The sequence below is a fragment of the Hippoglossus hippoglossus genome, chromosome 8 (assembly GCF_009819705.1).
Source record: "Hippoglossus hippoglossus isolate fHipHip1 chromosome 8, fHipHip1.pri, whole genome shotgun sequence".
Taxonomy (NCBI): domain Eukaryota; kingdom Metazoa; phylum Chordata; class Actinopteri; order Pleuronectiformes; family Pleuronectidae; genus Hippoglossus; species Hippoglossus hippoglossus.
The window spans coordinates 10,559,226-10,583,228 of NC_047158.1; the positions used below are offsets into that span (position 1 = coordinate 10,559,226).

At 42.1% G+C, this 24,003-nt stretch overlaps 1 protein-coding gene across 2 annotated transcripts in view; it reads right to left on the reverse strand.

Annotated features, from left to right (window-relative positions):
* Window positions 1-24,003, reverse strand: part of spop (speckle type BTB/POZ protein) — a 95,425-nt gene that overhangs the window by 20,980 nt on the left and 50,442 nt on the right. For both annotated transcript variants that reach the window (XM_034593654.1, XM_034593655.1), the window contains one exon: window positions 14,991-15,118. In XM_034593654.1, the coding sequence (XP_034449545.1) occupies window positions 14,991-15,118 (128 nt within the window). The remainder of the gene's footprint in view (window positions 1-14,990; window positions 15,119-24,003) is intronic.

Genomic DNA, 24,003 nt, shown 5'->3' on the forward strand with positions numbered 1-24,003 from the left:
TCTGACCTGCTACAGTTTCACAATCAATCAAATGTATTTTTACTCTTCTCAGTGCCCACATGCTGATGTATTTGTGGCCACATATCAACACTGATCATCACATGATGATGGATACTTTTCTTAAATTGGTAAAGTCTTTACACCTCAGCTGCCCGAGATTCATTCAGCCCCTCCTGACTCCTCTCTCTCACTGGTTCACGCCAACACACAGACACGAACATAGTGACATCAAACGTCATTTGTCCTTTGTAAATAAAAATGATGCACGTGACTCTTTGCCTATAGAGTGGAATCAATGAGAGATTCAATCTTAGGTTGTCACAGGAGACACAGTGAGGATGTGTTTTAGTTCCAGGTGGGAACAGACGAACTTAACGCTGACCACTAAAACCAGTTCAATGTGATCACCCTAAAAGTGATGCGTGAAAACATGTATGTGTGCAAGTGTATATGTGACAGTCTGGTTTCCACAGCTGGCTCTGTTAATCCCCCTCCAGTAAGGATGCAGTTCTGGCTGACTGACATCCATCCATCCATCTCTACATACTTTCAGAGGAATGCTCATTCACATGAGGAGGAGGAGAAGGTCCCAAGCACAGACACTGGTAATCATAGAACACTGATAAGTGACACAGAAAGGCAGCTGCTGTGTAGAAGGGGGAAGAGTAAAAAAGAAGAATGTGAAAAAAAAACACACAAGACAGACAGACAGATGGACAAAGAGACCGAAGGCTGAGGACAAAAGTTCAGTGAGCTCAAGTTGGAATGAAAAATGGTTTTAGGAGGAGGAGGAGGAGGAGGAGGAGGAGGAGGAGGAGGAGGAGAAGGAGAGGGAGGGTGGTGAGTCCAGCTCCGTGTCCTGAGCACACACTGAGAAAATAAACAAGTGCTGAAATTGGAGAGGAAGCCAGCGAGCCTGGTCAATGCGTCTCGGTATAAATAGCCCAATTAGCATGGGGGAACCGTAGCTGGGCTCACAGACGCAGCATGGTAAAGTCGGTCTAATTACTGGCTAACTTGACCAATTATTCCAGTGTTTAACCAGGCAGAAACTAAATCGCAGCACCTGGTTATTTAGACGCTCTGGCCGCCCTGACAGTCTTCACGCTATTAGCTGTCATCTTCGGTCATTGTCAACCTCCTCCTCTCATTCCTTGCATTTCCTGCTTCTTCAACACTCCTTCTCATACTGGACTCACGGACAGGGATGTAGTCAAATAACATACTCTTGATACTGGCACATTTTTTATGGTTGTGTATTTTTTTTTGAGTAAAATGAAAAGCTTATATTGAACAAGAATTATTGTGTCTAAATTATTAACTCACTGTTTGGGTATAGTATAGAGGTCACCTCTGTTCAGGCCAAATTGAAAAGGCTCATTTATGCTCAATGCTAAATACGTATATGGAAACAGTTAGAGCCTAATGCCTGAACTCATTCATTTTGTCCGTATTTGTGCTCGTCCTACTGAAAGCGTATGTACATGGACCTAACAGACAAAATGTAGCAGTACCACTGGAAATCATGGGGAGGCAGTGTAGCCATTAGTTCAAGCGAGACAACCAAACGACACATGGAAGAAATTTTAACAGTAGAAGAACTTCTTAAGGAGAGACTTTTCTCTATGCTGCCCTCTAGTGGATGTATTGACGGTTACCTTTTCGTATATGTAAAGGCAGCATAAATGAGTGTTATGATTTGATTAAAGAAAAAGTAGCTGTGCTGTGGTCATCTCCCACTTCAGGTCTGAATGGTCCGGGTGAAAGAATAACACTCTACACACGTAACATACATGCTGCTGTGCGAGAGCAGGGACGAAAGCTGCACACTGTAAAAGACCAAAAAACGCAAGCAAAGCAGGAACGGAAGGGTAAAATAACTCCATGAGCCAGGGCAGCGTGAGTACGAGAAGATATCACATTGCATGAACGGGCGCACAGCAAGCACATGAATACGCACACTCGGAGAGCAGGCTAGGGCAAAAACCTAAGTCTAAGCATATGACAGCTTGCAGGAGTGGGTTACAAAAATGAAAACTGTAAGTAGATTACTTTGTTACAATCTGTAAATGATTTAGGCCACATTTGTAGAGGAATGATTTTGTCCCAAGCTTTTTAATCCCTATAAACAGCTGACTGTAAATACACTGTAGTGATTTCTGATGATTGATAAATTGAGTTTCCGCCACCTCGTTCTCTAATGCATTTATACATATGCTGCAAAAATGTATTACAGACTGTCCTCTCAAGAAAATAAAAAATTCCTGACAAAAAGTCAACATTTGCATCTTCTTGCCATCACCACTCTTGTTTCTCTGTCGTTAATCAAGTGTTTATTATCATAACAGTGATAATGAATGGATTTTGGATTAAATGATGATGTCCTGTTGCTACAGGGCCGTCAGATAAGAAAATGCTTATTTGTGTCGTTCTAAGCGGGCATGGACAAAATCTGTTGAATCTGCTAGCAACGATCCTAAATACTAAAGCATTAAGGGTTGTGTATTTTTCATAGTGTTAAAAATGGAGCTGGTGGCGCTAGCAGAAAGGTCACAGGCTAGTGAAAACTCAACAGGATTTTTCCTTTGGAAGCATGTATGTGCTTGGCAATATATCTGTTGGCTGACATTTTATCAAACGCCTTGACCAAAACAGGGAACAAGTGTCCAAAAAAGAAAGGATTCATCCTCTTGCTAGTATCATGCTGGTAAACTGATATCACAAAGTAATATTTTAAGGAAGGTGCAGGCCATATTGGACTGTAGTGACCAACCCCTTCACAGGGAATATGTGCTTCTACCTTTCAAGTAGAAAAGCCATAGTTGATTATTTATGCTGAATTTGCACAATTGATGACACTAGGACACTTTTCTTTTCTTGCACAATGAACTTTGACTCATGTTTGTCTCCTTGAAAAAAACCCCCAGGATGTATTGTATTTTTTTCCCTGTCATCTCTTGGGTATTTGCTTTAACTGTGGTATTAATGATGTTTTGTATGTATTTAGTAACGCCTGGCTGCAACCCCATTTTCTTTGGATAGGATAACAAATTTGATTTTACAACCAATCTGCTGATTTGAGTTTGTTACTTGTTGTATATACCAGTGCACATAATGGTTTGTGGCACAACAGGAAATAATAATAACGTTATTTGTATAGCACTTATCTAAAAAAAAGTTACAAAGTGCTTCACAAAAAAATCCATGGCAAAAAGATGAATAAACTAAAATAAAAGGTATTTAATTCAGTACAATTTTGAGGGCCAAATCATAACCTTAAAATGTACAGAGAAATCCAAGAGTTCCCACAAATGTAGATGCACTCACCAAAAATGTTTGGGTTCCTTCTGGGGACAAATTTCACAGTAAATGTAATGAAAAGTAATTATTAATTTTACCTCAAAAGTCATTATGAATCACCCACTGAGATCTTTACACATCTATGCCAAATTCCATGGTAACTCAGCCAGCAATGGTGACGATATCATGCCCTCTCAACTGACTGTCTGAATGGAAAACTTATTTAATCCCTGTTGGCGTTAATGGTCATGATGCATTCTGTTTAAAACCCAAGGTAAAGAATAACAGTAATGAAGAATCATTGCCACTGAATCACCATAATCATCATTTGTTTTGCTAATTAAGTTCCCAAGATAAGTACTTGCTAACGTGCTTGCCTCCCAGTTAGATCCACAGACATCAAGATGGATCTGTCATAAGCTCCCTCTCAACCCTCCAGGCAATGCAGAGTTAATATTGAGTTTCGGTGCCCAGATGATTTATTCATAATGCATCAATTCTTGCCTGTTTATGTGTTTGTTTATGGATTTACAGTGTTTTACCATGCGTGAAATAGTTTGAAAAAGAAAAAAAACATCAAATCAAATGAAATTCATTAAGTTATGGAACACTTTTACCTCCCTCGTCTCATTTTTCAGTCAGTCCCGTTCATTTTCAAACACGTAAACACGGGAAGATATCAGGGAGACACACAGACTCATGCACAGACATGGACAGAAACATGCACACACTTACCTCATCAAACTCCACACACATACATCCTCATATGCTTTCACTTGCTGAAGCTGGAAAAGAAAATCTAACTCTTTTCTTTTTATTTGGATAATTTCCTTCTTGCTCTCCTCTTTGCTATTGACCTTAACTAGATGGCAATCAGTATGAGTTCATATCTCTACTGCGACAGATTTGTTAGATAGCTTTAAACTCACATTTTCATGACTATCAACACACCCCATACTAGCTTGTAAAAATTGGTATTTATCATATACTCCATATTAGTTATGACTAACATGGATATAAGCATCTGTTTGACTCAGCAAATATTGTGATTCCATCTTTGGCTCTGATCAGAATCTGAGACTTGTGTCGAAATGACTTGAGACAACAGGTAACTAACTATACAAACAGAATGATGCAAAAATGACCCATGTGCAACTGTTGTTACAGAGGTAGAGTTCAACAGTAAGGCTACATCCAACACATTCTAAAGTCAAGATTAGGTTTGGAATCGCTGCTGGCCATGTTTTCATTTTGAAAACTCCAGGACAGCATTTTAGTCTGGAAGGACAGAAGAGATGTTTGGAAATGAGGATGTAGACACTCGCCACTTGCTGATTGGGTCTTTTCGGTCACGATGTAACATGCGCTGATTCGTCAGGCTCCTATCACATGACCCTCTTCCGAAAGAAAACTACCATCATTCACCTTGGCTACCAGTGTAGAACGCAAAAAGGATAATCAATTACAAGTGCTGCTGACCCAGTTGTCTTTTTTTTTACTTTATTTTACTATATTTTACAATGTTACAACTGTTTACATGTGTAGGAGACAAGCTATTATTGAGAAATCTGAACAAACAACCAAATGCTTCCTGTTCACACCGGCAAGCGCATGCCCAATGTACCTGAGGGGTCATGTGTGCGTTTTCAGTTGTGTTTGTATGGAAGAGGATTTAAACTAATACGGAGACAAAACGCTTGTGTGGACAGAGATTGCTTTAGTTTGAAAACACCATTTTCAAATGAAAATGTAATTGTATGAATGTAGCTTCAGAAGTAGCCACAAGGTTGCTTTTCTCTTTAAGACTCCATCTCTCTTACACACAGACAAACAAACACACGCACACAGCTATACATACCATTGTGCCTGAGCCCTATTATTATTTTCGAGGTATATAAATAACAGCGATAGACTGTTCGCTCAACAAATTTCAGCTGTGTGTCTACAACGCAAAGTCAATTACAGAAGCTGAGGAAAGGTTGACAACGACAACAAAACACAACCCACAGCAAGTCCAGTGTAGCCTACACCTGCTCTGGTGAAATTACGAACAATCTCTCAATTCAAAATTCAATTTTGGCTGTCAGAGTAGCAGGTCAACTGTCATGTGACCTTGGCTAAAACTAATTAAAGATGTGTTCCCTAAAACCTCCAAGTAAAGGTATATTTGAAGTTCTTTTTCAGGCTGTTCACAGAGGTTGCTGTACGTTTGAAATACGAACAGGCAGGGCATTCTGCAGTGTTGGCGTATAAATCCTAAAAGCAGCTTCCCTGTTTTTTTGTGGAGTGCTTTGGTCCCGATCAAAATACCAGCTTTGGAACATCTCATGGCTTTTCTGGATATTAAAAGGTCAGAGATGTATGAGGGTACTGTGCCATTAAGAGCTTTGTCTATAATGAAAAGGGCCTTAAAATCAATTCAAAAAGAAACAGGGCACTTCAGCTAAGACGGGAGTTATGTGCTCTTTCTTCTTGGTCTTGGTTAAAAGTCTAGCTGCAGAGTCGTTACAAACTTTTTTCGCAGGAGCAGTAAAAAGGACATTGCATTATAATTCAATCTACAAATAGGCATGAATTTGTCGTCATCCCGTTGTGTTGAACATGGCTGCACTTGGCAGTGTTTCTCAGGTGCAAGGAGGTGGGTTACACTTTGTTGTTGACACTATGTTCTTTTAGTCCTTTACTTTCAGTTTAACATCAGACAGATCACTGCAACAGCATCGCTCTCATTTGCCTGGCTGGGATCGTAAATCCACAATGTAATTGCCCAGATTAAAAAAAGAATTGTGCACTATAAACAATTTGGGATCTTGTAAAATCCAATTTATTTATATATAATTATTATTATCAGCCCTATGCAGAGTCATTCTTTTTTATGATGTTTTCATATTAGGATTGATTTCTCTTGCTAAGTCTTACATGAGTTTGTGCGAGTCATAGATTATGGAGTCTATTGTTCTCATATACAGTAGTGCTAGTTTATTCAATTTGTTTCTATTCTTTTTACCTGTATATATTCTGTACCTGGATTGCAGTAATAGGCGTATTTCCCCTGTGTGGAATCAATGAAGGATTATCTTGTCTTTTAGAGATCAGCACATTCCACTGAACTGGTACAAATTAAATGTTTGATGACTCTTCAGGTTTTCAAGTGAGATGGACTATTTGAAAAGAAAAATGCAATTTGTAAAACATGCCATGCCGCTGTAAAAGCCCCACAGCACAATGCACTATGCTTCATTGTTAATACAGAGCATCTTTAATTGTTTAACAGTTATATGTGTGAGGTTATAAGAGCGTAACTGGAAACAGAGATGAAGAAAAACATGGACTGGTTTAAGATAAAGTCCAGGCCTGGTTTTATTTCATCATTTGTGAGAGACTATTTTCCTGTTTGCACAACAAAGGACTTGTGAAGAGGCCTGTTTGAAAGTGTCTTTCAGAGGTCAAAGAGAAACAGCATAAATGAGATGTTTACTGAGTCGCAGGACTACATCAGAAACAAATATTTGAAGTAAACACAAGACGTTTTTATTTAATATATGATTTGTGGTTTGCTGCCAGATGAACCGAGGAAATAAAACCAAACTATCTGTGCCATGCTGAATTGCACAGCTTCTTATTGTTTTGCATGGCATCATATCATGTTGAATCACACTGCATTGCAAAAGAGGTTTATCCAACAATATCCCATTATTCTTTGCTTCAGATGCATTTTCAATGTATTGGATTGTTGACAGTGAATTGAGATGCGAGACACAGGTGACGAGAACCTGCAGATTTTTCACTAAAACCACATAAATACACACAACATGCACATAAGCACTTCTCATCTACAACAGCTTAAAAGATCTGTAATCTTTAAACTTGTCTGAAGCCCCAAGCACAGAACTCATCACCAGCTTTTTATAATGCATGACTCGCCCTCCTCTCTCCAGCCAGGCAGTGTAAACAGGCTTGATGTTGGCTCCATGTCACAGATGCACTCGGCAGCTCTCCTTCTCCCCCTCCTTATTCGTTGCTCACGAAAAATCCAGAAAACGTTCAGAGCAATGACAGGATATTTTAGTTAGGAGACGTTCTGATACAGGCATCGGAGTGAGCAGCCCTCCGGCAGCTACAACAGGTCACTGAACCGGTTAAAACTGAGAATAATAACAGAATCTGATATGGTCCTGACATCATTAAACAAACATAGACCCCAAAATCCGAAAGCTGTTAAAGTCAATAAATAAACATTTCATTCACAAGAAGATGATAGAAAAGAATTACAGTTTTTTAATTACAGGCTATTCATTTCAATTAATAATTATTGTTATTCAACCTCCTTATTCAACCTTTAAAGAGAATATTAGAAGCTTTTATTTTTGCTGTCTTCACAGCATAGTGTGTGATCGGTCTTTTCTTTGGTGCACAAAAGATAATTGGTTTTATATTTATGGTTTGTTTAGAGAAAAAGGGAAAAAATATAACCATTAACCTTTTGGGTGGTTAGTCTGAGCAGCTGTGGACACTAGCAGGCAAAGAACAGCGCTTCACTTAACATCACACAACAAATAAAATAAGAAAAAAATGCAAAGTGATCACCACAAAAAGAGAAAAAACTACAAAGGCACTTGGTAAAGTCGAAATCTCCACCAAGGCCAAACGAGTGTGTTGTTGTCAAGACTGTATATAAAGCATCTCAACTTCCTCTGCGCTGTTGTGCTCAGATACGATCATCTTTCACTTTTGACATTATTTGGAGCCAGAGTCTGCTCAACCAATCATGGGTCAGTCTCAGCTGTCAAGCATAATGTCTCATCCCATATTTAGGGCATGAAATCAAGAACATTTTTGAAATATGAAAGTAACTAGAGTGCATACCTCCGCCAAAGCAGAGGTGAAAATGTTGAAAATGCCGTATATTGCAATGTTAAAAGAAAGTCATAAAAGGGAGTGGTCTGATAACCTTAATGATTTATTTGTTGTATCATAACATGTCCTTGATGGACTTCTTGACTTAACCTGTCATATCAAACCACACTTGCTGTCACCATAAAAGACCAACAGTGACACTAAATCAACCGGCACTAAAGTCTTAAAGGTTATAACTTCAAACAACTTGATGAGTCTCGATACTTTTTGCTGAGAGCTGGAAACTTTAAGAAGACAGTCACTGTTCTTTATTCAAATTGAATCTTCCTTCACATAATCACACCACTGTATGTGCCTGTTCATGTGTTACAGTGGTCATTTCATCTGCTGTGTGGAAGGACCTGGCGGTTTGAATCTCATTGGCTCAGCCCATAGAAAGGCAGGTGGGCTTACTATTGACACAGAGGAACTTGGGTGAATCAGTACAGACAGGGGCATATTTCATGCATGATTTGAAGTCAAGCTACTGAACAAGCGATGTGGCCTGTGCCCCGACTCACAGCCAAGTGTGCTGTGTTTGGCCAACCTTGATCTGTGCATATTGCAGGGCACAGGCTTTTTAACATGGGCTTTCAACACACACACACACACACACACACACACTCAGTATTACCACTGGCAGTGCATGAGCTTCAGTGCACCGGGACCCAACCATTTGGGTCTCTTTCTAAGTAGTTTGTTTTCTCTGCTGGAGGAATCACAGACACTATAGTGTTAGCTTTGAGACTCTGAGGTCTGAACTACAGTGCTTGAGGGAAACGTCTGGACAAACGAAATAAATAAATAAATGAATGAACAAGCAGGAAAAGTTGCCAGTTTCTTTCGTTGTGGTTCTTTACGCTGGGAGGAGGAAAGCGCTTTTGATGGGATATAAAAGACCTGTGGATGTGGTGTTTGGTGCAAAAGTGTTGCGAAGACACGACAAATAAAAGGATCCGTTATGGCTAAAAGAAACAGGTGCCGAAAAAGCGATCATATTGAAAATCCCACTGCAAGAGAGGGATCAAGCTTGCACTCTCTTTGCTCATTCTATTCCTGTATTGCGACCTCAATCAGCGTTTTTTATTTCCATCCCCTTGACTTAGATCAACACTTCCCTTTTAAAGGTTCCACCTAATTTTTCCCCTTTCACTTTTGCTCCATTTTCTGTTGTGGAAAATCAGAATTATATAAATATATTTTACCTCATTTCCCACAAATGAGGGATTGTCTCTGCCTTCCTACGAAAAATCCAAACCTCTATGTGCATCCTTTCTCCCTCAATCAACCCTTCTCCTTTGTGTGTGTGTGTGTGTGTGTGTGTGTGTGTGTGTGTGTGTGTGTGTGTGTGTGTGTGTGTGTGTGTGTTTGTGTGCAGGGAGGGAGCAGCTGGAGCATCTGCAGTCGTCTCCTCTGACAGCAGCACAGCATATGGCAGGGCCCTGTGAAGGATGGGTGCTGTCACCCAGCAAAGTGCTTACCCACCGACAGGAGAGGCAAGCCGCACTAACACTATGAGGAAGAGGAGGAAACAGCTGAACATCAGCACCCCACTCATTTATTCTCCTGCCGCCACCGCTCCCCAGGAGGGACACGGTGGAGGAGCCTTTAAGAAAAGACCTCCGACCGGCGAGCAGTGGCCAAGACATGAGTCGCAATGCATTACAGTAAATTGCATCAAAGACAGAGTATGTGCAGAAGATAAATCAATCAGGAGAAAAACACTGGCTCATCTTCCAACCTCCACATGCAGGCACTGATCCTTCATGCACTCATCACCCTTTTGTGTTTCACAGTGGTGCATAAGCCTGCATGACTGCTAATAACCCTATACATGAATACTAGCGAAACATGCAGCTGAACCAAGCTTTTAGCCTCTTTTTCTACCTCACACCCGACAGTTACTATAGTCTAATTATCCCTGTAGTTGAACAATATTTTCATTTTATATATAATTTCACCTTTAAGGCACAGTTATGAAGGTTATGATTGTGTCCCTGTGTCCTCTAAGTTAACATATGTCATATGCCATGTATGCTATGTGCTGTATTTTACAATTTTATATCAATATTCCTCCCTCTTCCTGTAATAAGTAGTTGTGATGAATTATTTGGAACTTGGGGGTTTATAAATAAATTCTGCTGTCAAATTATATATTGGATGACAATCTAACCATGTTCATCACATAAAACCACACATGACTAAACATTGTGAGTCACAGTAACAAGCAGAATAGAAGGAGGTTTGTGTCTCTGGATTTGAATTGGCAAAAAAAGAGGGGAGTTTTAGGTTATGGCCACCAGGAGACACATTATGTTCATATTCAGGTTGATGATTTTAATTTGGTTTATTACTTGAAGAGGTTCACGTGCTCTAATGTTCAGAAAGCACATCACCTTCCTCACACTGTCTATTGCTGCAGCTCCTCTTTTCAGCCTCTGCCTGAAACACTTGTTTTTAGCTCCTGTCTCTGGCCTCCCTCCCGAATAAAGCCCAGTCTGTTCTGATTGGCCAGCTGGCCCACTCTGCTGTGATGGTCAACTGCTTTCACCCTGTGTAAGTGTCGGCTTCTGCTTTCTCTTCACCTGGCTTTGTTAGGGGGCGTGCTAGACTAGCCGCCATGTGCGTAGTGTGCAAATTTGAGGCATCGCAATATCACATGACATCTCAATGATGCTGAAGTATCGGCCGGACAACTAATGAGGTGTTTCAAAAGCTGCAGGAGGTGTTTTCTGTGGGGGAGAGGAGCTCCCCTTACCACTGAATAAACACTTGCGGGAGACTTTAGAGCAATGTGTTAGACAATGCACTCTACCCCAATCATACAAACACCAAATGAGGATATATCTTTAGGAAGAATTTTCCCTCCCAGAGACTTTTAAAATCCCTGCCAAAGCAAAGTGAAACTGCTTTGGAAGCATTTGGTGGACAAACACTTTACTAATACCTCTTTCACACTCTTTTGAAACACGGCTAAAACTCACAAAAAAAAAAAACTTTTCCCACTGCCAGTAGAGATGTTTGCCTTTTCGTTTTCCCCCGGCGAGTCATGTTCGATGCCACTGACGCACTGACAACTAAGGTGCTCACTCACCTCGCTGTCTTACAGAATTAGAGCGTTTGCCCGCTCATCATGTTTCCATCACTGCCGATGGGAGCCGATTAAAACCTGTGTCTACTGCAGTCATTTGACCCGGGAATGCTGACTGAATCCATTCCCATTCCAGTCAAAAGTCAAAGGGCAATCAATATGCACATAATATAGGGGGGAAAAGTCAAGGCACTCTAGTTAAAGAGCTTATATTATGGAGGCTACATTGTTAGAAACAAAACCAGCACTTGACCATCAACTAAAGGATTCATTTCTGTCACACTTTCGGGAATTTGTTTTCGGACATCTTTTGTGGACAATTCATTAGTATGTCCTCAGCTGACACGAAGAGAGATAGTGTGACTTAAGATGGCTAAAGTAAGGTATAACCCTGTGTTGTGTCTGCAGGATGGATACAGGGAGGGTCAGTGCTCGTCCTACATGTGGCTCCTGAAGCCACAGCAGACTGGAGGGGAGGAGAGGTGCTCCTCTGTGAAATAAACCAGATGTGTCCAGCAGCTGTAACTCTCTGACTCGACTTCTGAGGGACTAAAGGTGGACCATCGTGTTCCTCTGCTTTTCACCATCCAATTTAACATGACTGACACACAAGTTTCACCATAAACTTCTTCCTTCCAAAACATCCCCTTCCTTTCCCTTTATTCAATCAAACCAGGCTTCCAGAGCGCTAACCTTCGCAGTGTCAGTCAACACGGCTGTCTGCAGGTTGGCGAATCATGACAGCACAAAGTTGGTGAGATTTTTCAGGAGCCATATGGGTCCCGACGTGTGGGGCTGGTATGGAAAACTTCCACAGCCCCTGCATTACCTCGAGCAAGAACAGCTAGAAAGCAAGCGGTTACCTGCGGTGCTGACAGGGAACGAGAGGTGTGAGGTGAAGAGAGAGAGAGAGAGAGAGAGAGGATTTAACATCCTTTGCATCTGTGTCTCATTAGAGGAGGAATGAGAAAAAAGGGTACAAAAAACGTACACATCCACATGAATACATCCACTGACAAAATCAAATCCAAACCATCCTGCCCTTTTGTTTTTCATCCTGTATAATCTTTACTCTATCTTCTTTGTCTGTTCTTCAGCCCCTCTGCTCTATGCCACCCAGCGTGCACACTTTTGCGGGAAAGGGCCTTTCCTTCAAACTCCTCCTACTGCGTTTCCTTCCCCTTCTTCTTTATCTTTCGCCGTCCCTTATGCCCTCTTTTGACAGCAAGCGCAGCACCTTTAATGTTAGCTATCGCCTCATTAAATACCTGCAGGTGTCTACAGCGCTTTGGCAGCGACAGAGAGAGAAAGAAGAATGGAGACAAAGAGAGATACAAAGAGAGAGACGGAGTGGCAGCTGGTGTTGTTCAGGCCCTCTCTGACATGACATATAGCCAGATTCCCTGCGCTAAATTTGAATTAGTAATGTCTCCAGAGGTAACTGAACAGAGTACAGGGACCAAGGGTCAGGAGGAGAGGTTGAGCCGGTATCCCCCTCTCACAGTGATCTGGCCTCTCCTCACAGCCTTTTCGCCTCTCTGACACTCTCCGAATAAAGAGGGGTGACGAAAGAGGGCAAAGAGGAACGAGGAAAACGAAGAGAGGCAGAGCAGAAGGGGGAGATAAGGGACATGAGAGAGAGGTGAAGGGAGGGGGAAAAAAGTAGGGAACTGGGATGCTCAAAGTTGGAGGTAGCGAGAGATGAAAGGAAAAGGGAAAAGAGGAGGAGGAGGAGGAGGAGACTGGGTTTGAATGAGAGATAAGATGGAGAGGAAAAAGAGAAAGTGGAGGAAATAAGAGAGGGGAGAAGAGAGAGTGCTGGGCTCTGGGGCGACGGGGTTCTCTCAGATGCAGGACAGGACCATCTGGACGAGAGCAGAGCCAGGTCTCTGACGGTAAACACTGGGCTTCACTTTTACATGGAAAAAGACCAAGAGAAGAGATTCAAACACCCACTCCACACTTTCTTACCACCATCCGCCTGCCGCACCCCTTCCAATTCGCCAACTTTGCCAACCGTCCTGCCCACGTGTTCGTGGAAAACACCACCAGACCTCACCATTGGCAATCTCATCGTTTTCTGCACATTTTTCTATAACACATTGCCTTCCAGTATGTTTTTTAATTGATTTCAAACAGTGCTGTGTGTTTATTTTTCACATCTCCGACTCGTTTAACAATATGAACTCTTTAGACCTCGCAGGTCATCTGGTGCCGTTCGGTTTCCTGAATTTAAAAAAAGATATTACGCCATATGCACTGTTTAGTAAACTTTGACCACAGCTCCTGACTACTTTCAAATACAGAAAATATTCTCAGTCTTTTTTAATTATCTAATTTCCTTTGTGCCCGTTGTGGTTTTTATATTAACCACATTGATTTTTTTTTGCTTGTGTATAGAACGTGCTATATAAATTAGGTTTGCCTTGCCTTGTTCATCAACAGGGCTGGCTAATTACAGTGTAGCTGATTATATACGGGGGGGGGGGGGGGAGGAAGTGGCCACCAAGGAGTTGAACCAGCAACCCCCCCCAACTCCCCCTTTAGGAGAGTGGATGAGAGACTCGGCAAGGAAACTAATTTCTCTCTCTTCCAGCTCATTCTCTCCAGCAGACAACCTCATCCTCAAAATTACGTCCCAATGAGACACGCCTTCAGAAATACACACTATGCATGCATAAGATACACACACACACACACACACACATACACACACTCTCTCACACGTACACACACACGCCTCTACTCCCCCATTCCACACGACTCTGGAGAAGCAGTGCTACCCCTCCTACCCCTCTGTCAATAAGCCCAGTTTGGAAACACTTTAAACAGACTTGCACATTGCTCCACTACAAAAAGGAAAAACTTCAAGACATGCTCTCCTCCATACCCGCAGGGTTAATTAGAATTGTTTTAAACAGCCACTGCCATGCTTTTTAAACATTTATGGGTGCATGCATTACAACTAAGGCATTAACATATCCAGAAAGTTTAACCTCTTCTCTGCTCCCTGACTCGCTTTGAGGGGCAGAGGGGAACCAAGAGAGAGACAGAGAGAGAGAGGACAGTTGACCTCTGCTGCCCCCTGTGTTACAGCTGAAAAACAACAAGGGAATTTTCGATGAGGAGCAGCAGCCAGCTTTGGATCAGAGGAATCGGAGCCAAGCCACCATGCAGGCTGCATGACAATCAGCTTGTATGTTAGCAATGAGAGAGAGAGAGAGATCTAAACCCAGAGGCTATGTAGTACCAATAAAAACATACATTATTCACTAACCGGGACATACAGTGAGCGGGGAGTGTTGAATAAAAGGATGAGTGAAACAGGAATTACAGTTGTGATCACTCCAAGGCAAAAGCAAAACTACAAACAAGAAATTTAGATATTTCAACAGCTTTCATTATTATTAAAATTATGTATTCTGGGGTAATCCAAACAGTTCTCAAAATGTAAACACGATCCAGCATCAGAGTGATCCGACTTCAATTTTCATTTTAACGGTTATTCATAGATGTCTGTATTTGTCTGCAATGTCGAGGTACCTCACCTTATGAATAATAATTTTGATCTAGCAATATAATCAGGATTATCACTTTTGACTGTGCAGCCTGTACTCTGAATTTCTCCGGGGGAAAAGATTTAAGGCTTATGAACGAAGACAGGGGGCGATCTTTGTTTCAGGTGAACAGTCGCGACGCTTACCTCACAGAACAGTGTCAGTTTGTCATCGGGCAGCAGACCGTTGGCCTCGTCCAGCAGGAAGTCCCTCCTGATGAACTTCTTGAAACCCCAGTCTTTCCCCTGGACAAAACGGTAGGCCCGCTGGCTCTCTGCGAAAGAAGACACAAAAAAGGTGAGACAAGATTATGTGGAGACTTTCACAGTGTCATTAAACTCTGCATGTGTGAATGAATGCGTGCGTGCGCGAAAAAAGGGAAAGTTTGTTATGAGTCATGGCCATAAGCAGCGGAGGAACAATGGCGAAAGAGGCTGGGTGCAGGAAGTATTGCCTGCAGGGAGCTTTTAACACTTCAGAAGAAAACAGAATCTCTCTCTCCCTCTTTCACTCTCTCCATCCTCTCGCTGCCACATAAAGACTCGTGGTAAACATGAGACAGAACTGCTGTGCCTCTTTGGCCAAGAAGTGAGAAATTGCAGGGATCAAAGCAGTCCAATTATCATGTGTTTATGGAGTGCCAATTATCTCTGACAGTGGCAGGAAGGATTCTGTAACACTCAGTTGCACTACAAAGACACAGGAAAGGTGCCGGAGTTCTTGTGTGTACAACAGTCACAGTGTGGGGGCGGTCACAGCTATCTACAGTCACCTAACAGTCACAAATGCTCGCAATGCAAGGTCCAAAGACAACGGCTACGGGCAATGACTGCCACAGAGATCACAGCAAATTAAAGCTAATTGCCAATAGAGGGGAAACACAGCACTGACACATCATTTCAGCAAGTAACTGGAGCTCTGTTGGAGGGATGTAACACCATTATTTAGAGAAATTACATCATTTGCCATTTCGTTAATGAGAAGATAATGCTTCCTTGGACACTGCTCGGGGATTTCTGAATGTGCTCAGTTGAGCCGAGCTCCAGTGACACAGACGCTTTCTGTGTGTGGAGACATCGTCCATTTCTATCAGGGTAGACATGTCTCACCACCAGACGACAGTAATAATGAAACCTGCACAACGGAACAACCAGAAACATTTTCCCTTTCTTCAATTATTTTAATTTCTCTAGCAGCATCGTAATCTTTCCAAGAACGTGGTATTCCCAGAACATTAACGTGCACTGGATGGTGTTGACACTGAGCTGAATCGCAATCCAGGAGCAATTTCACTGAAGATCCAAACGCAAAAATAGCTTCATTGGACTATTCTGACTGGGAGTAAAAGCAACGTGTGGCCAGTCTACATCCAGTTTATCAACTCCATATATGTAAATGAGCATTTGTGCCTGTATTCCACCAGAAAGCCAACAGGCAGCTCATTGAGAGGGATATGAGTATTAGGAGGGATAGTGGAGTGATGTATCTGGCAAGAGATCCAATTTCAACCTGTACGTGAGGATTATTTTAATGCACATGTTATCATCTTCGTAGATACATGAAATATTATGAAGTGAAATGCAAAATTCTGAAACTGGAATATAAAATGGAATATAAGACCAACATGCTACGAGAAAAAGCACGATGATTAGAGCAAATGTCTAGAGGTGGGGTAGTCAATTAAAATTCGGACAAATCCAGATTGCGAAAATGTCCTGAAGAAAAGGTTGGGAAATATCATAATATACAACTGACTGTTAACTCGTGTAAAGTATAATAAAAGTATGAGTATAATGCAATAATATTTTAACAATAATTATAGTCAGGAGGGATTAAGTACTCTAACAAAATAGAAACGCTCTGTTCTCATGTCAAGTAAAAAAAACTTAAAAACAGTAAGCTTTTTTAAAAATGTACATATACTTACTAAAGAAAAATAAAATAAAAGTTTAAACTAAATCCCCCAGTTTCTTCCCCTTGTTAATTAATTTTCACTTCACAGTCTCAACCAAACTATAAGAGTCTGTCCAGTCTTAAGTAAACACTCTTTTTTTGCCGTCTACCTTTCTCCTTTCAAAGTAGACCATGTGGAGTAACTTTTCTTTCTTTTAGCTGGCTTACTTATCAATGTCTATTCTTCCTCCACTCGTCTCACGCTGGTGTGTGTATCTCACTCTGACTCACTGCTCATTAGAATTCACAGTTTTGATTGGCTGAGTGGCATCACATCAGGATTCACAACGGATGCTATTGGTCTGTTTGAGTTTTCTGGCCTGCTAAACCAGTGCCGTAACAAAACCTGTGAAATACAAACGCTCTGACAAAATTTGATAATTCACATTGATTGATCTGTTATAGATCCGTGTCAAGACGGGACCCGTCTGGGTCGGGAACCGGACTGCAGTCCGTCTTTTAGTGAGCCCTGGTTTAGAACATGTTCCTGTATGTACATACTAAACAACCAAAAGCCCCAATTTAACAAACTGCACCATCCCTTTTTAATGTTTTTATCATTAAGCTGATGATCTTCAAGACTATTTTGTTGGACTTGCAGATGACTTACAGAATATCCATCCACAATCTACATTCATTTCACGTGTTAATACTAGATGATGAAAAACGAGAGGCGTGAGGCACAAAGTGGTAGGAGACTCCTGTTAAAAGCAGACAGAGCCGACGATAAGCTACACAGTCACCACATACCAAGAGGTCATCGACCCCACATCCACACATCTGCAGCGTGTGCACAGCGCTATGTGTTTAGGCCCAGCAGTTCAAACAGACTTCTCTTCAGGCTGCTCTTGCGTAGAGATCCCAACAGGAGATCTGCTGACAGATCACAGTGGGAAGTACTAAGATGAAGTGTCAATGCTAAGATCCTGTGTCAAATCCTCTGCTTAGATCTGAGGGAGCAGGCAGCCAAAGAAGGGATTGGTGGAGGAGTACAGTGCATATGCAGTTATTCCCATGACTGCTCATGCAGGGGGTCCGTCGCTGTAATCCCCTGCCTCTACAGACTGTGTACGCGAAGACGCTAAGAGGAATCACCACGCAAACACACACACGCACTTGCATAATCCTGCATTCAAGCAAAGTGCAGAAAAAAATTACAAATCCAAGCACTGTGATTTTAAAAGCTCCCTACTTAATTCATTGTTCTGCCTCTATGTGTAACAGAAAGGGAGATTCACTGTTTCAAAAAAGACACTCCAAAGATTTCTCAATATATGGAGATAAACTCCAGTTTGAGGAGGGGTGAAGAAAGAGTAGAGGGACCCTGGAAAGAGAAAGAGATGAGTGTACGCTGGAAGAATAACCCGTAGACTCCGGGGGAGAAAGAGAGGTGTGACTTCTATAGCACATACTTTTGACGATGAAGTGTGTGTGTGTGTGTGTGTGTGTGTGTGTGTGTGTGTGTGTGTGTGTGTGTGTGTGTGTGCCCGTGTGTGTGTGTGCCCGTGTGTGCTGAGCTCAGCTAATGTCATGCTGCCATCTCCAGTGGGGCATCAGAAACTTGCACTGGCAGAGAATCAACTGCAGGTCAAATCGCTGGCGTCCACTCTTTCTGTGAGCTCGCCAAGGTGGCGGCTGTGCAGCCACTCTGCCATAAAACAAAAAAGAGCTGGACAGTGATGGAGGGGGTCGGTGCCACTGAAATATCCAATGGGGAAAAAAGTGAGTGATGAAAAATACTGGTATTATAGAAAGATTATCCAGCATTAATAGGAGACTGTGTTAAGTTTAAGTTGTGTTGAGATCATAACGATCTCATTAACATGTGGAGAAAAATTATATAATCCGTGTGAAAAATCACACTTATATTGAAGATATGTATAGACACCATTCAATTAATGAAAGAGATGATTTACAAGTTTTTACCTCACTGTAAATGCTAGCTGCACTTACTAGTTTCCTGGCCGTGAACAGCAAAGTTTCTCACCCTGCCAAAATAAGACTGAAGGTGATAAAGAAGGTGGGGAAGAAAATGAGGTCTGAGCTGAAGACGTATAGAAGACGAAGAAGAAGGAGAGCAGAAGCAATGCCAGGACGTTTAAGTGAGCAGGGCATCCATATTCAGATGGAGGGCTCGGGGGCACGGCTGGCACACAGAACGAGAAGGTCACCAGAAGACGAGCTGGCGTGTGGGGAGCCGGCCGACACAGCGGCCAGAGTCAACATCTCTCTTCCTGTCTGTCACTCTTATGGCCTTATCTTTCACACGTTCAGGTTCAGCAAAGAACCCTGGACTCACCTCAGCTCACTACCACCGACCGACCACACTCACATCTATTTCCCAAACTATTGACGGGAAAGGGTAATTAGCGCAACCACCAGCTGTTGACACCTCAGTCTATACCATTGTATATTAATCTCACTTTGACCCTCTGGAAACAGAAATCATGCGGGAGGCCCCAAAGTGGCCAGGGGAAATAGTTGTTTTCATGACTCTGCTTGAATCAAACTAAAAAAAGATTTTCTTCTACCTCATCACGTTGTATGCTTGTGATGACATCATAGCAATTGGTTACTTGTGGTACGGTGGACCCAGAATGGCAGGAAGGAAGGAGAGAAAATCCGGCATATCTCCAAAAAACAAAAGGAAGACATCAAATAACTTATGGAGTATTAAGAGATATTTTGTTCATGTTTCTATATTCATGTGTTTATTTAGTAAAAAATATTTGTATGTGTTATTAATTTATATAAAAATTTCGATGTGCAATATGTAGAAAAAGACCTGGTGAGCTGAACTGAAGAAGCCCCTTGGATGAGCGATGAATCGTTTCACTTAATCACATGGTGTATCCTCTATAATGGTCTTGAGTGTGACACACTGTCTGCACTGACTCTGACTGAGGTCACATTGTGGTGGAAATGTCTGCAATTACTAGTCAATAAAGACATTGGGCCCTATTTGTGCAAAGTGCAGTTAAATGACCAGTGCGCAGAAAGAGTGACTGTGCGCATGTGGAAACAGGGAGGGATTGAGATACACTGGATGTGTTAGCGGCGGGTTTACCAGACATAGTTCTATACATTTATCCTTCCCTTTAAGGAGGTTTACCCTCCGAAATTGAATCTTTATTTGGAATGGGGATACACAGTTTACAGATTTACCTTGTGACAGCCCCCCACTCACCTCTAAACTGTTGCACAAGTTGTTACATATTACATCTTTGAGTACTTTTATCATTTGTTATGGTTTATTGACCTACATAACCTTTGAGAATAGGGTGTGCAGAGTTTCGAGATTTGAAGATAGTCCAAGTACCATCCCATACATCACAGTGAGCAAAAGATACAGATGGAGGCATTGGTGGACCATTTCTATTGCAGCATTCAAAGGGTTAAAACTTTATTCCCATGTACACGCTGTGATCACACTGGCTGGCATAAAGCAGGCAGATACACATAAACATGACACACAGCCTCTCAGAGAAAATCTAATCCCTATTGAAGATTGAGCTCTATAAGCTAGTGTCAGCACAAACATGTCTATTGACTTTCTTTCTTCCAATGTCAATACCATCTGATTATGTAGAGACTGACCAATAGCTTCTACTCTATTAGCCATGCTCCACTTACCCACACAGAATGCCTGATCACCTCCATCAGTTACCAGGGCCAACATACTCTGACAAGCTCACACCCTGAGCTTCAATTAACTGAATCCAAAAAAAACACAGAATCTCCGGCTACAAAATATAGAGGCAGCCCGCACCAATACCTGCTGTAGATAGACTCTCTGGCCAACTCATACACATAAGCTCACTTAGCCTTTGGCTACAACACAGAAAAAAACATTGTCTGTAGGGGAGACTTAACAAGGAGACTATTTGAATACAAAACAGCTTGCAGCATAGGATGAGAACTGTCCATCTTTCCTCTCCAAGCTGTCAGAACAGGAGTCTGCAGGGGGGCAGCTGTTTTATCTGGCAAAAGGACGAGGAAGGAGGGGGTGTCAAGGGACAAGTTACAACCCACCCGACAGCCTCAGAGGAAAACCAGCACATTAAGCCAGGGAGAGAAATGATGTGGCCGAGCCGAGAGTACGGTAGTGCGTCGTCGTGAGGAGGGGGGCGGCGGGCTGCCAGTACTATTGCTGCCTGAATCTATCTCCATTAGCAAGTACGGACCATCAGAGGATCCAGACACAAGACGCACACACTCTCTAGTGGGGGCTTCGGGGCTGACTGATGCAGATGGGGTGTTTCATCAGGTATTGTCACCCCTTTCCAGACCTGCCATCATAGCACAGCCTTCATATCTCCCACTGTATTTATGCCTCTTCTTTTGACTGCTGCACAGAATCCTCAACAAAATCAAGATTTATACCTTCACAGAGTGGGTAAAGCGTAACAGTGCCTCTCCATTAGTGACAGAGACTGGTTTGTAAGTGAGAGTTTGCCTCATCCGAAAGCTTCAAGAGATTGAAATTCAAACAGACACCTCAAACACAAACTTCAGCCATTCAGAACTTCAGCTTATTACAGAGGATTTCCATCCGTTCGATTTTGACACGCACCTGCGAAAGCAATGTCGCTTTGCTATGCTTCAGTATGTTGTGCTCACAGTTTCAAAATATATCTTCTACACTGATTACTCACTCATTGTTCTAGCTTACTATTCTGGTTTAAATAACAAAAGAATTAATATGCATTGTATTAAAAACTGTCCCCACAGGGACGTGCTACATAAACAGTCCACATCCTCCTAGCTTTCTTAATTAAGGCACTTTGTTTTTTATTTGGCCTTTTTTCCTAGAGGCCTGGATTAAATTGGATTCTAAATGATCCAGAACCAATAGAGTGATCTTTACTGCCATATTCTTAGATGGAGTGCTCACTAAACTGTCACAAATATACTGGCAGCTGGGTAATTTTCTCCTGTGACAGGGCAACCATAGTGGAGGGCCCAGGTCTCCCTAGGGGGATTGTGTGAAGATTGGAGGAGGGCATATGGCAAGAATGGGATGGGGTGTGCACCATAGAGCACGCCATTTATCGGCAAAAGCCCCTTGGGACACAAAAAGAGAGGAGAAGCGGAAAATGAGAACCTCTTCACTCAGTATTCCTCTTATTCTGGAATTTCTGTGGTCATTTAGGGAAGCAGTGCTCAAGAAATGGCCATGGAGTGAAGTCTGTTTATTGCTCATACCCCAGGAAAAGCCTCTCCACAATACCACATAGCCACGAGCATAATGTCAGGAAAGACAGATTTAACGACTTAAACTGCAGTGAGGTTCAGTTTTCTCGAGCTTGCTGCTGAGAATTAAGAGGTGGTGTTCCAATATTAGAAGACTGAAGACGAAAAGAGGGTAATAAAGGAAAAAGAAAGTGACATTGTGGATGTGGCAGGGAGGAGAGAGAGGTCTGAGTGAGCAAATGAGGGGTGGAAAACACACACAGGGGGATGGGGGTGTCAAGTTCACGTGGGGGAATGTTTCTTAGCAGGAAAAATGATTTCCCTTTCTACACAAGCTGCACCGCAGGGGGTTGTACACAGTTTCACCGCACATGCCTCCGATTCAAACACACTTCCTCCTCCCACCTCTCCTTTCCTCCCCTCTCCACACCTCCCACCTGCACCGTTTTCCCTCCTCCACGCTTCCTGTACAGTATGCTGCAGGGTACTGGGAGAGAGGAGGAAGCCAAAAAGCCTGATAACCAGGAAGCGGCCACATCTGGCCCTCACTAATTCAATTCCACACAAGTTTGCTTTTCCTCCCCATAACATAACCTAATTAAAAAAGCAGGAATTGGAGGCGCATTCATTTCCAATTCATCAATGGGGAGAGATGCAGAGGAAGACTTCTAAAAAGGTTGGGTCTTTTTTAATTAAAATCAAAATTGCCCCACGCTACTTTGAATTATATATTTACCAGAAATGAATCCAACCAGCAGTGATTACACAGGCCCATATGGCTATCAATACTTCACATTATTAGACACACTTGGCGTATTAGACACACTCCCCACCTCCTACATTTACAAATTTCACCGACCCAAAGACTCAGGTGTGACAAGAGTTTTTAATTTTGAAACTTTGAAACTTTGTGATATGCTCAGTTTTCTGCTGAACGTAGACTTGAAGGTTTGGCCTTAAAGGTGGGGTAAGCGATTTTAATCCAATGCTTTTTTTGTTTTCTGCTAATATTTACTCACTGTCTGCTATAGCTGTATGTTCTGTGTGTGCACTGGAAACAAATCCAGTGTAAACACAGATCCCTGGCTCTGTATTTAAGAACCAAAGAATGCTGGACTATACCCAAATAGCACAATGCTAATTTAGCAAATCAGCAACTAGGGTATTCGGGCACGTGCACAGGAAAGGGCAGGGTGAAGGGGCAGTAGGAATGGAGCAGAAGAAAGCAATTTCCATGGGAATGGTCATTAACAGTGTATGCTAAGGATCCCTTTGGCGCAATTTATAAAATATGTGGAAATACGTGTTACACCTTAAACAAGATAATGTCATCATTCATCTGCCTTCTATTATCGAAGGATGGGAGGACAACCTGAAATAGAGGATAACGTACACTGCTATTACTGTTTCAGAATGTAACAACTACAGTTAGCCACTGTAAATGCCTTTCTGTTACTGCTACGGCACAGGACGTTATACAGCCCATCATCTTCACAGTGGGGCTCAAAATGCTCTGAGCTGAAGAACCACACACTACATCTAATGCAAAGAAGATAACTAAAGAACAAAAGGGCGAAGACCCGTATAAACACCAGTGAGCCGTTTCAACAGTGGAGGGACCACCAAGAGTGGAGAGGGATGAAAAAAGATGAAGAGGTTTCTGTTTGGCAGGTTCTTAGGCATTCATTCTCTTTTGTTCACATTTGGTTCAGTATTGTTTTGTCTAATTTTTAAATGTTTGTGGTGGGTTATTCCAACTTTTTGAGATCAGTGGTTCGCCTTGGCAATGGTCGTGCATGAATGTAGAGGGTGGAGCTTCTGAAGGACCAGTAAAGGGAGGCGTGTATTTGTTTTATTCTTGAGTTCAAATAGCAACAGTCATTCCCTAGAATCACTTACCCCACCTTTAAATCCTTTGGTTAGTTAAAGGGATATTTGGCTGCAACGCTGTTTACCCCTGAAATTCTGAAAGTGTTTTGTGGACTCATACACTTTAGCATAGTGGTGAGTAGA